Genomic DNA, 13,151 nt, shown 5'->3' on the forward strand with positions numbered 1-13,151 from the left:
ATCGAATCACTATAGCATATAGCTGCCATACAAACTGAACATTCAAAATGAATGCCTTGTATGGAAAACTTTTTCATTTGGCAAGTTATCTTCAAGAAATATGGTAAAATATTGTCCAAATCAGTGCCATAATCACCAACAAAATTTTTCAGATCGGAATCAAAGAATTTTCTCAGATCGGATCACTATAACATATAGTTGCCACACAAGTTGAACGTTCAAAATTAAGAAAACGATCTTTTTATACCCTTTTATGCTTCATAAAATACACCTGTGTGCGGTGCAATCGAAGTTAACAATTTCTCTCTTGCTTTATTTGAATATTTTTCTTCGCTGAAGTATATGTGTGTATACCTCTATTATTATTTGCCGTTTTGCTGCTACCACACACACATACACACATGTAAGCGCGTCTACATCCTCTTCAATTGTGTTGCTGTTATCGTTTGTGGGCTAACTTATACAATGCAATCATTTACATGCCGGCCGCATGCGGTTTACTTGGGCGCTTGCGCGAGTTTGTGGCTTAAGTCTTTCAGGCAACTTTTTTCTCGTTTTCTACGCTATTTTCATTACAAATGGCATTGTTTTTGTTTTGTTTTCAGTTGGCAGCGGCTGTTTTCAAGCAGCTGCGTTGTTTTTGTTTGCCGCAAGCTGGCGTTTAACTGAAAGGCGGCTGTAGTTATTAACGCTGATTATTATTACTCGACTGTGATTGTCGGCTGTAGTGTGTAGCATGCTTCGTTTTTGCTGTTTTTGTGCTGTATTCTGCAGCGTTAATTTTCCTTCATTACTAATGAAGACTTTTTAATTAATTTTCGCCGAAAATTTCCACAATACCTGAGACGGTTGCGGTCTTTATGCGCATTTTGCTGGTGAATTTATATGTGACTTTGCGTGTGTGCACCGAAGTATGGGTGTGTTGCCAATGTATGCGTTTACGCTTTTGCCAACATTTTTCTGTGACATTAAGACAAATTTGTTTTAATGTGCTGTTGTGCGGCAATTAATTGGGTGATATGTCATTGGGTTGTTTCCCAACGCACCGCCTACAAAGTGAGCTCAAGTAGGCAAACAATTATAACAAAAAAATTTTTATAAAAAAAATTAAGACAGCAGAAAAAAAATTTAAATTAAAAGTAAAGAAATATTTGTACTTAAAAATAACAAAAAAATGTTAAAAAATTTAAATAATTTTCTTTAGCAAACAAAATTTACTTTTTCATTTTATTAAAACAAATAATAATGTGAATAATATAAAACACAAAAAAGATCATGTATTTTAATTTTAATATTTTATAAATTACAATTTTTTTAATAAAATTTAATTAGGAAAAATTAAAAAATAATTTTTTTTTTTAAACAAAAGTTAGAAAAAATAACTGCTTGATATAAGTTCATATAAAATTAATTTCATAAATTTCAAATTTTTTTTTTATAAAATGTAATTAAGAAAACTTAATAAAATAATTTTTTTATAAAATCTAATTAAGAATGGTTAAAAAAATTATACTTGCTTAAAAATGTATAAATTCTTGAATTTTAATTTTGGTATTTTATAAATTACATTTTTTTAATTTAAGTATTAAAATAAAAAAATAAATATCAAATTTAATTAAGAAAAATTAAATAAAAAAAATTAATACTGTTTCAATATGTATAAGTTCATGAATTTTAATTTTTTTATTTTATAAATTACATTTTTTAATTAAAAAAATTTAAAAAAAAGTTATTAAATTTAATTAAGAAAAGTTAAAAATATGAATTCGAGAACTTTTTTATATTATATATTTGTGAATAACGTTTAATCTGTTTCTTGAATTATTTAATTTAAATAAATTTTTAATAAAATTATTTTACCAAAATAAAAAGTATCAAGAATTAAAAAATATAAAAAATTCTATAAACTAAAATTTTTTCATAATTTTTTTTCAGAAAATTTTTTAAATAAAAAAATAAAGATAATAATCCAAATATTTACTATTTTTATTATAAAGAATTTTGTAATATTTTTTTTTTTTTGTAATAAAAAACTTTTAAACATTTTTAATAAAATTATTTTACCTTTTGCTAAAATAATTGATTAAAACTATGAAAATTATGAAATTAAAATATAATTCTAAAATTAAGAAAATATGACAGTAATACGATCTAAACAAATTGTTAGAGAATTGGAATGTTTCGGTAGGCCAATTTTCTTGAAGATGTCTCGTCAGATGCAAAAGTTTCCAAGCAAAGACTTGGGTTTGATCGTTCAGTCCGTATGCAGCTATAAGCTACTTAAACCTAGATTGGTAGCGTCTATCAATCAAACTAATGGACTTTTCTCTAGGCAGCATGGTTTCATACCCGGCAGCTCTACTTTAGGAGCTATCAGAAGCGCCAATGAAAGAGTAGAAATCATACACCGTAGATATCACAAACACAAATGAAGAGTTCTGTTGGCGACCTTAGACGTTCGAAACGCTTTCAACAGTGCGAAATGTGTGGATATAATCGACGCTACAAAAACAAAGCAAAACAATTACCTGAATAGGGCTGTGGTGTGGAATTATGTATAAACACACAATGAATACCATCGGCCTTTGGCTTCATGTTATATATGCAGCTTTGTAGAAGACGTTTTCAGTCGTTCGAAGAGATAAAACAAAATTCCCTGAATGAGCTGACGCCCATCCCAGAAAGTGCTTATGAAAAGTGTTTTGTCACTTACTTACTTTGAAGGCGTCAAAATATATATTGATGACAATTTCCGGGATACTTTTTTTGTCAAGTTTATTGTACCCTGTTCGGAATAGACTTTTTAATATTTCACTAATATGAAATACAGAGAAATTTGAAATGCACCTCCCGTGCAAAAAATACAAAAGCTAATGTAGGTCAATAAGGAGTTCATAACAATATGTGATATGACTTGACTAAGGGTCGTCTGCCAATGTTTGATTTAGCTTCATAAGAAGCAAGCGCTCAACATAAAAAAAAAAAATAAAAATTAAAAAAAATTAAATCAAGCTATGCCACAAACTAAAACGAAAGAGAGAGAGAAAAAGAGAGATGGCATAAGTAAGCAAACGATGCATATCCATACCCACCAAAAAGATGACACACACAAAAATATGTCGCACGACATGCGGTTTCTCATACAACGTGGCGACCAAGTCGTAGCCCAACAAAGTTTGGTGTATAAAAACTAACGGCATAGCTGTTTTAAGCATTAGTCGTGCACTTATCGAAGCGGCGAACGGTTTGTCGAGACGCGTATTGTTAACTTTTGAATATACGCGCTGTAACTGGTGAAAGGATAACAAGGGATTTATATACGTACACAATTAGCGCAAAGCGATAGTACAGTAAAGAGGAAAATAATTCAGTTAGAAACGCGCAGTGATGAAGTTCTTTGTAAGTTATAGTGAAAATGCGCAGAATTGAAAGAAAAGCGATAATTAAAGCCACAGTTAAAGAGAAGAAATATTAAAATATTATTTACACAAAAAAAATTAAAAAAAAAAATAGTGAGGAAAAACTATAAATAAAAAGTGTAAATAAATTGCATTAAATTTTGAAAAAAAAACGAGTTGGAAAATTATTAAAAATTCATAAAAAATAGAATGTATTAGGTTTCAGAAAATTTTGTGAAAGCAAAAATTATACATAAAAAGTAATAACTCACCGCTTTTGACTATCTATCTATCCAGGTTTTCTACGGCGCCGCCGTGGTGCTATTGGCGGTCAACGCACGCTCCTCCGCTTCATCAAAAGCTGAGCCGCGCATTAGTGTCGCAGTGAAGCCGAAACGTGAAGCGCCTCTTTCCAGCGGCTATCATGGTCCATCCTACAAGTACTTGCCGCCAGCAACCGGCGGCTACAATAGTTACAGCAGTCATGGCAGCAGTTCAGCTGGTTTCGGTGTGAGCGGTAGCTCTGGCTTGGGTTATGACTTTGCGCACTTGAGCGCGCCTAAAGTTGAGACCTACATTGTGCAAACAGAGCCCGCGCATAGCGTACACAGCAGTGGCAGCAACGGATACAGTGGTGGCAGCAGCGGCAGTCATCATTATACTACTCATGGTAGCGCGAGCGTAGGTGGTGGATATCGTTACAGCAGCAGCGCGCCACATTTCGCTACTGGTGGTGCATCCTTGCTGGGTCATAGTGGCGTTAGCGGCGGCGGCGGCAACTACAAATACCACACCAAAGCGCGTCCACATGTGCAAACATTGATAATACCGGCCAATACATTAGCGCATGGCTCAAGTGGCGGCAATAGCGTCAGTCATAGCAGTGGTTTTGGCGGTGCGCACGCATTGCATGCCAGCAGTGGCAGTTTTGGCAGCGGTGGCTATCAGTACGCACCTACTTTTGGCAGCTCACTGCATTCATCTGCGGGTGGTGGTTTTGGTGGCGCGCATGGCTCCGCTTTTGCCGGCGGTCATGCTAATGGTGGCGCCGCTTTCGGTGGTCATTCGAGCGGTAGTCTGGGCACACATGACGGTCATTCAGCTACTTACAATTCACAGCAAGGTTACAATTATAACGGTAATGGTGGTATTAGCGGTGCCGCATTTGCTTTGGGGCACAGCGCACATGGTGCTCAACTTGGTCATGGCGGTAGTGGCGGCGCAACAGTTTCGTTTAGCAATCAGGATGGTTATAGCAGCCAAGAATATGCGCATAGTGCGCCCAGCATACCATCGACAAGTTATGGCGTACCGGTTGGTCCAGCAGTGTCGTCATATCACGGCGCTGGTAATGCAGGCAGCGCATATCATAGTAGCGCTGACGAAACACCCKCCTATGCGGTGGGTCATAAGGGATTGGGACATTTTAGCTTCAGCGCCAGCAAACCGCATGCTTTGAATACAAATTTCATCTCTTCCGGCAGTTCCGGTCACAGCGAACACAGTGGAAGAGCACCATTTAAGCCATCTACCCTTTTGGGCACCACTTATGAGGTCTCCGGTCCGGCCGCTCAATATTTGCCACCTACCTCACCTGGTTACGAGTATCAATCGCATTCTGTGCTGCAAGGCGGCACAGCTGGCGGTGCAGCCGGGCATATAAATGAACCGGATTCGGCATACCTGCCACCAGTGTCAACACCTGGCGGTAGCTATTTGCCGCCTCAACATTAAAGAGCGCGTCCATCTCCAACAGCAAGTTTGGCTCACGGTGTTCGAGGCTTACATCACTACCAACTTTTTATCGCTGCTTCTTATTTATTGACAGCTTTCCGAAATTTCTCTGTAAATAGTTGTAAATGTTTTTGTTTTTTATTTTTTACTGATAAATGTATAAATAAACATATAAAATATAAATAAAAATCAGACCAAGGCTTTTAATGAATGTAGCTCAGATTTATTTTCGTATGATATTCAGCTGAATATGCGCTGAATCTGAACGAAACTAAAAAGTACAGTGAATAACATTGAGGAGTTATAAGAAATTCGATACTTTTATTTGCGCTCTAGCTCAATACGCGCTATATGGTATATTATGCCAGACTAATTGTGAAACTTTAAGTTTATTTCTAGCTGGATATGCGCTGAATTGCATTTCATACAAGATTAAATGTTTATTCTCATTATAATACTGTTAGTTTTTAATTTTCATCGCACACATTTTGCTGAGTATGCGCTGAATTGCAATTTGTACGAGATTCGACGATAATTTTCATTACAATCCCGTTAGTTTTTAATTTTCAGCGCACACATTTTGCTCACTATGCGCTGAATTGCAATTTGTACGAGATTCAACGATAATTTTCATTACAATCCCGTTAGTTTTTAATTTTCAGCGCACACATTTTGCTGAGTATGCGCTGAATTGCAATTTGTACGAGATTATATGCTATTTTCCATAATAATCATGTTAGTTTTTCAATTCTATCACCACATCTTTTGCTAAACATGCGCTGAATTTCATATTAAGGCACAAACAAATAGAAAAACACTTCAAAGTTAATTGAATGGGTTCATAACTGTATTGAAATACTAACACAATTGCCCTGAATTGCGTTATTCACGATTATTATTTAATACAATGAGACAACTATTTTTTTTTTTCATTTATGGAAAAAAGGCTGAACTGCTGAATAATTAACTTATAGTTGAAATAAATGTTTCGCTGAATATGCGTTGAATGAAATGAAAATATAGTACCAATCAAACGCGTTTAACGGAAATAAAAACTAAAACGGTTTGCTGAGTTGAGTATATACGTGGATGAGTATGCACTGCTTGCGATAAAGTCCATTATCAGTTTTAAAACAATTTAAGCCAAAAAAATCGTTTACATATAAACAAATTTTTTATTGATTGTTTCTAATTTTATATACAGAACACATGTTTTAAATGAAATAAAAGTTGGAATATATCTAATATTATAAAAACGGCAAGCTGAATATGCGCTGAATATATAGGATTTATTATAATAGCCGCAAATAATGTAAGTATTATTATTTTTGAACAATTGTAAACCGCAGTTATTAGCTGAATTGCACTAGATCTTTTCAGCAGTGCTTACATAAGCTTCTTCTAAAACAAATTTTTATTTGAAGGTTTGTATTAAAATTTCTACCACATAATCATTTTAATACATCAACTAATGTAAGCGTTGTAAATAATATTGAGCTGAATAAAAGCCGCAAACAATAAATAAAATTCTGCGTCGGTTTATTCCTGCGCCGAATTCGTTATAAAATGTTTTACACACAAAAAGTTGGGCAGAATATATAATATTATTAAGGCTGCTGCTTTACATTATCGTTCGTTAAAAACATTTAAAGTTGCGCTGAATAAGCGATGGAGTTTAAATGGTGTATTTTCTTTTTTATTTTGCAAATTCTGCTGCAATTTACTTGTAATTTTAATGCTGCACAACACTCGACCCAAATCTGCGAAACTCTTAAAACATATATGTACAAGCATACCAAGTAAAGGTTTCAAATTGCCCCCAATTTGGGTCCACGAAATGAATTACCCGCTAATAAGCAATTACACAAGCAATCTTATCTAATTTTTTTCATTTTAATGTCTTTTTTGAACCCACATCAAATCCCACTGCGCATGCTTACAAGAATTTTAAAATTTTCACCAAACACGCGCTTGGCAGTTTTTTTTTTATTAAATTTCGAAATTCAAAATCTACCAACGCCCCAGCGACAGCGTTGACATTTTAATGATGCGCTCGAATGAAATTGAAAGTTCAGTTGCGAGCGACGCCAAATTTTGCATACGCAATTGCGCGATTGTCAGTGATGTGTCAGCTGCCAAATTGGCAAGCATCACCGAAACCCTCACACACACACACACACAAAACATACATGAGAGTGATTGGGATAAACAAAGCAGCGAAATTTATTTACGCGTATGTGACACTTAAAAAGTTGGAAATTTTCAAAACTTAACCATCATTATATACACAAATGAATACTTATCAATCAAGTAATTTTCCAAGGCAGTGGTTTGCGTATTTTTCAACAAATTTTAAAGTCAGCAACCTTCGTGGTGTTAATGTTTTTCCTCTTGGCTGTGCGTGGTGTTGGTGATAACTTTCTGGCCTTGCAAGTAATTTGTGTTGATTGCCGTTGCTGCCAAGGCATGTGCACTAGAAGACTGTACGTGCGAAAAGTGAAACAGATGTTCATGTGGCATATATGACTTAATAGAAGTTATTTAGGGGTTAAGAAATGTAAAAGTGTGCGCTGAATTATATGCAATGCAGCGTCAATTCAGCACTCATATTTCATTATTTTAACTTATATAGCGTTATTAGTTACTTATATAACTCACAGATATGAGCTGAATTGTATGCAGCGATGATTCAGCACACATATTACAGTAATTTTATTTTAGTTAGCATTAACAACCACGTATAGCACTCACTGATATGTGCTGAATTGCATGTAGCGGTGATTCAGCCAACGTATTGCACCAATTTTAATTTAGTTAGCGATAGCTATCTCATATATAATTTGCAAATTTCAGCTCAATTCAGCACGCTTATAAATTGATTTTCTCTTTTAAACAGCTTTATTCAGCTCAATTGAGCACGCTTTACAACTTACTTTTTAATGCAATGGTTTCAAAATATAGTTTCATATTAATATTTTTCTAAAAACTATGCATATACACAAAATATTTAAAATAAATAGAAATGAAAGAAATTCACAGAAATGAAAGAAATCTTCATTTTATGGGAACTTTGCAAAATGTTGGATTTTACTGCATACTTTTATAGAGGCTGTATTTTTTCTGGTTCTTCTTTGTATTCAGCGCAATTCAGCTAAGTAGTAATGAATTCAGCGCAATTCAGCGCGCTTTACAAACTCGTTGTTTGATTTAACTGTGCAAAATCATGCGCTTCAAGCACAAACTATAATATTTGAGCAATTGAGAATTTATTAATTATATTTTATTGTTACCAGTTTTGTACTTCCTCTTTTGCAACTTTTATATTTAGCATTATGTACTTAGGTATTTATATATAGTATATATCACTATATATACATAAGTATAGTTTTTAAAGTCTTGCCGACTAATCGACCATCACATTGTAGCATATACGTTTGTATGTACATATGTGCATCAATTTAATATGTGCTACTAAACATTTCCTTGCGTCTTTCGCTGCCAAGCGTTTCACTGTCATTGGCACCAGCCGCAAAAACATTTGTTCAGCATTTTATTCATGGTTTGCTTAGCGTATATATAGCATAATTACTAAAGCAATAACATCTGGCGTACGCGGCAAATACACCACAGACTGTAAAGGAAGTTTTTCGACCAAAAAAATATTACGGCAATTTGTTGCAAATATCATTACGATTTGGCGAAAATTGTGATTTTGTGGAAAAGTTACATAATCTGCGAAATTCACGAATATATCATGCAACAAAGCGTAAAAGAAATTGTGGTATCTTTTCACTTAAAGTAGGTCTGTACATGGATTATGTGAAGTCTGATTTTCAAATTTTAGTTAAAGAGTTTAAAAGCTCTACAAATAGCATTACATTAGAAGTGGGCGTGGCAAATTTAGACCAAAAGCAGACATGACTCAAAATTCGGTCGTCTTTAGTACGAAGATCTAAAAATAAAGTTTTAACTCTTGATCTCGACGACACTAGCTACAACTTCCTAGCAGTGATAGAGGATAAAAACTTTTGACGCAATCCGCATTGATAATTTTTAACACTGTGTCAATCATTCTCTCTTTTCAAATCTCATTAGCTCAGACATCGCCTTTCAGCCTATCTTATAAGAACATATAAAGATTTCACAGTAAGGTTGACTGAAACCGCGTTGAAAAGTACAGCGCAAACATGCTGAGATGAAAGATAACAGAGATTTTGTGATGATAATGAATAAGTGAAGCATACTTCGTTAAGCAAGAAGTCTACTTCGAGAGGGTCTGAAATAATCTCTAAGAAATTAAACTCTTGTCTAATAGATTAACAAGGACTGTGGTCTGTACAGAAAATTTCTGCAAAGCCGCAGCACTCAAACGTTAACTGCTACAACGAATAATTATTATGAAGTGATGTGATGAGATTCATGCCGGAACAAAAATATTAATCTACACGTGCAAAAGTTTCGGACGAACTGCGGACAGATTCAGAAATCAAGTGTAATAACCCAAATCTCACTTGACGAAATACTGTTGATTCAACAGTCATCATAACTCTTGTTCACGAATTGCACAACTATATCCAGATCTTCCACACTTGACGTAGCCTTAAAACGCAAAGATATTATAGGAAAGTCAACCACAAACTACAAAAAGATGTTGGCAGACGAGAAGGGAATTCAAGAAAGAAAAGTGATTTAACGACAGAAATCCGATCTCCAAAATGCTTAATTGATAACGCCAACGCACTAGCAATTCACGAGAAAATACGATGGCGCTACTAGAATTAAATCCATATGATTTTTAGTTACACCTAACATTCAAACGGCGCTTTATAAATTTGACAGCTGACGCATCATTAGTTCGTGAGTTAAGTATATCATTTTGAAAAAAAAACAACTTTTGCTATTGTACGAAAATATATAAAAAGGAACTTCATGAATATGTGGGTATGAGGCAGCTCTGCGCCAAGTGGGAGCCGCGCGAGCTCACTTTTAACCAAGAACTACTCAGAGCAGTTTTTGGAGTTGTTCAAACGCAATAAAACTAAGTTTTTTGCGTCGATATGTGGCAATGGATGACGCATGGTTCCACAATTTCACTCCGATGTCGAATCGAAAGTCAGCCGAGTAGGCAGCACAGGATGAACTCGCACCAAAGCGTGGAAAACTGCATAGTCGGCTGGCAAGGTTGACTACCTTGATAAAGGAAGGACCATCAACAGCGACTATTACATCCTTGGAATGTTTCAAGGACGAAAACGCATTTAAAGAAAATTAAAGTGATTAAGACAGCAAAAACAGCTTCCGCATCCACCTTATACACCAGATCTAACCCCCCGGGACTATTACCTGTTCTCAGATATCAATAGGATGCCCGCCGAGAAGAAAGGGTTTTCTTCTTACTTGCTCTAATTAATAAAACGATGCACTCGCTAACAAATTAATAGCAATAAAAGTGTTAAATGAATGACGTCATGTATAGCTGACCACTTCCGCCGTCTGTCATGTACAGTTCCACACACAACTAAACAGTGTAAAGACAGTGTGAAGACAGTGTGAAGACAGTGCAGAGACGACCTTACTGCGCGCTGCTGCCTTGCATCATTTCACTATACCGGCACTCAATTGCTTTCGAAAGTGAATGTCGGCATTGTGGCATACAATTTTAAAGGAGAATAACAAAACGAAATTCAAAAACAAAAAAATCATAATACGCAAAGCATAACAAAACAAAACAAGTGGATAACAAAGACACCAAAAAATTAAATAATACTCAAAACAAAAAAATAAATTAAAAAAAATATACGCGAGTAAAATTGAAAACATAAAAACAACAACTCAAGTAAGGCATAAGCCAAAGCAGCGATAATAAAGTGACTTCAACGTAACAAATGCCAGCTTTACGTTGGCAGCTACAAATTAACATTTCAAAAAAATGAAAAAAGGGAAAAATAAAAACCAAATGAAAATTCAAAAAATTGCTTTTAATGGCAGTAGTTAAGCGTTTTTATAAGACACACTGTGATCACTTTTATAGACCATTTGGAGTACCTACAGCAAAATCAGCAAATTGCCGCTTGTACTTATGGTAGATAAGTTGATTAAAAACTTGTTTGGTGCAGTCAAGCGAGCGCCGTTTCCATGACTGTTAGCGCATAACGTTATACGTTAGTCCTTACTGACTTATTTTGCACATTCAGCGGTGCGATTTTAAAAGCTTGAACTGTTTGCTGCACATTTAGAAGTAAAAGATTGCTTTAAAAGCCGATAACCAGGCGCTAAGACAAATTCAGCACAATCCGCGCGAAATTGTAAGTACTCACAACATATTCAGTACACGAAGGGTTACATTACTAGCAATTTTAGCTTATTCAGCGCCCATATTTTGTTAAAATTTCTCTTCATCATTGAAATTTATTATTTTTCATAAGTGAAAGTAATGTAAAAACCAAAAATTATTACTTACAGCATACTTTTAATTAAAAAGGTATTATTAAAAGCCCGTAATTAAACTTTAACACAAATTCAGCGCATTCAGCGCAAAGTTTTTAGTACATAAAATATGTTCACTACACAAACGGTTACCTTACCAGCAATAGTAACTTATTCAGCGCCTATATGTTGTTAAAGTTCGTTTTCATCATTGAAATTTATTATTTTTCATAAGTGAAAAACGTATTATTAAAAACCAATAACCAGGCGCTAAGACAAATTCAGCACATTACGCGCGAAATTGTAAGTACCCACAACAAATTCAGTACACGAATGCTTACATTACCAGCAATTGTAGCTTATTCAGCGCCTATATTTTCTTAAAATTCTTCTTCATTGCAATTTGCGCTCAATATTTTCAGCATTTAAGTTAACACAAATACAATTCGAGCTATATTTTGCATATTCAGCGCACTTGTTTTGTGTAATTTTGCATAAAGCATATTTTTTCACAAGTACAATTTAACTTCCATAACTCTACATAGCACGAACTTTTGAATTGGTAATGGAATCCAAATTTTTTCCATAACTCGAAGTTTTTTCTGCATTATGCTGCTTATTCAGCGCTTACTTTTAGCTCAAATATGTGATTTACGTATTTAATGTTTTCTAAGATTTACGATAAATTCAGCGCCGTAAACGCTAACTCAACACATTCTCTACATAGGCAGCCAAACAAAGTCCTTTATAGAAAACCTTCTTCTTTTAGCTATCAAAAAATTACAAATTTGAAATGTAACGGCGTACATTAAAAACTTCTTGCTTGGCTGTGTGCTTTAAGCTTTCTGTGAACGTCTACTTTTAGGCGATTTTTTAATTTACCCAACGGTACTCGCAAACTCACTCAGTTGTTTATCAATGTGGAATGGACATAACACACTTTCAAGCTAATGTACACTTGCGTGCAAAATTAAACAGTTGGGTAAACGGTTGTGAAAGCAAAAGTCGTCGCCATTGAACCAGTTAGACGACTTCAAACAAAACAGTTATTAAATAGTAATGCAACAAACAGCACGCTTATGATTAGTAAACTGTCACAATACAATGCGGCGATGGATTGACTAAGCGAGTTAACTGTATATGCCGCACGTCAAACCATTAGCCGGCACAGCCAATCGGCGTAGCATTGCATGACGAACGTTGAACTCAAGTTATCTACGAAAATTAAGCAGTCACCGATCGGGAAGCAGATCACTTCATATGTATATATGCATGTATGTATGTATGTATAGTAGATAATAGCTTGCACAGAAAAATGTTGATTTTGATTTAACAAAATTTGGCTAACAAAACATTGACTGACGCACCGGACTGCATTAATGAAAAGAGATAGCTATATCGTATACTCTATGTACGAAATCAAAGTTTTCGAACTGAAGCCATTTTAAAGAAGGCCTGTCCAGCAAGCATGTTTTGGTAAACAAAACGTATTTTTCACATTCGTCACGTCTTTCGAATTTTAATTTTATTTTACATTTAATTTACATTTTTAAAGATTCTACTAAATTTCTTCTAAAAAATTATTTAAATTTA

The 13,151-nt window shown here is 34.7% G+C and overlaps 2 protein-coding genes across 3 annotated transcripts in view; both read left to right on the top strand.

The window, feature by feature from the left end:
- The first annotated feature begins 3,229 nt into the window (after positions 1 to 3,229).
- LOC108973942 (hornerin) lies at positions 3,230 to 5,326 on the top strand. The gene is made up of 2 exons (XM_018941474.1): positions 3,230 to 3,399; positions 3,696 to 5,326. Exons 1-2 carry the CDS (start codon positions 3,388 to 3,390, stop codon positions 5,130 to 5,132), a joined length of 1,449 nt encoding a protein of 482 aa, XP_018797019.1. The 5' UTR covers positions 3,230 to 3,387; the 3' UTR covers positions 5,133 to 5,326.
- A 6,021-nt stretch (positions 5,327 to 11,347) lies between these two features.
- Positions 11,348 to 13,151, top strand: part of LOC108973943 — a 4,769-nt gene continuing 2,965 nt past the window's right edge. Inside the window, exon 1 of one of the 2 annotated variants that reach the window (XM_018941475.1) lies at positions 11,348 to 11,437. The gene's annotated coding sequence lies outside the window, so the exon portion shown is untranslated. Of the gene's footprint in view, positions 11,438 to 12,786; positions 12,833 to 13,151 lie in introns of those variants that run through there. The other variant, XM_018941477.1, reaches the window with a different exon arrangement.

The sequence above is a fragment of the Bactrocera latifrons genome, unplaced genomic scaffold, assembly GCF_001853355.1.
Source record: "Bactrocera latifrons isolate USDA-ARS-PBARC rearing strain unplaced genomic scaffold, ASM185335v1 scaffold_51, whole genome shotgun sequence".
NCBI lineage: Eukaryota > Metazoa > Arthropoda > Insecta > Diptera > Tephritidae > Bactrocera > Bactrocera latifrons.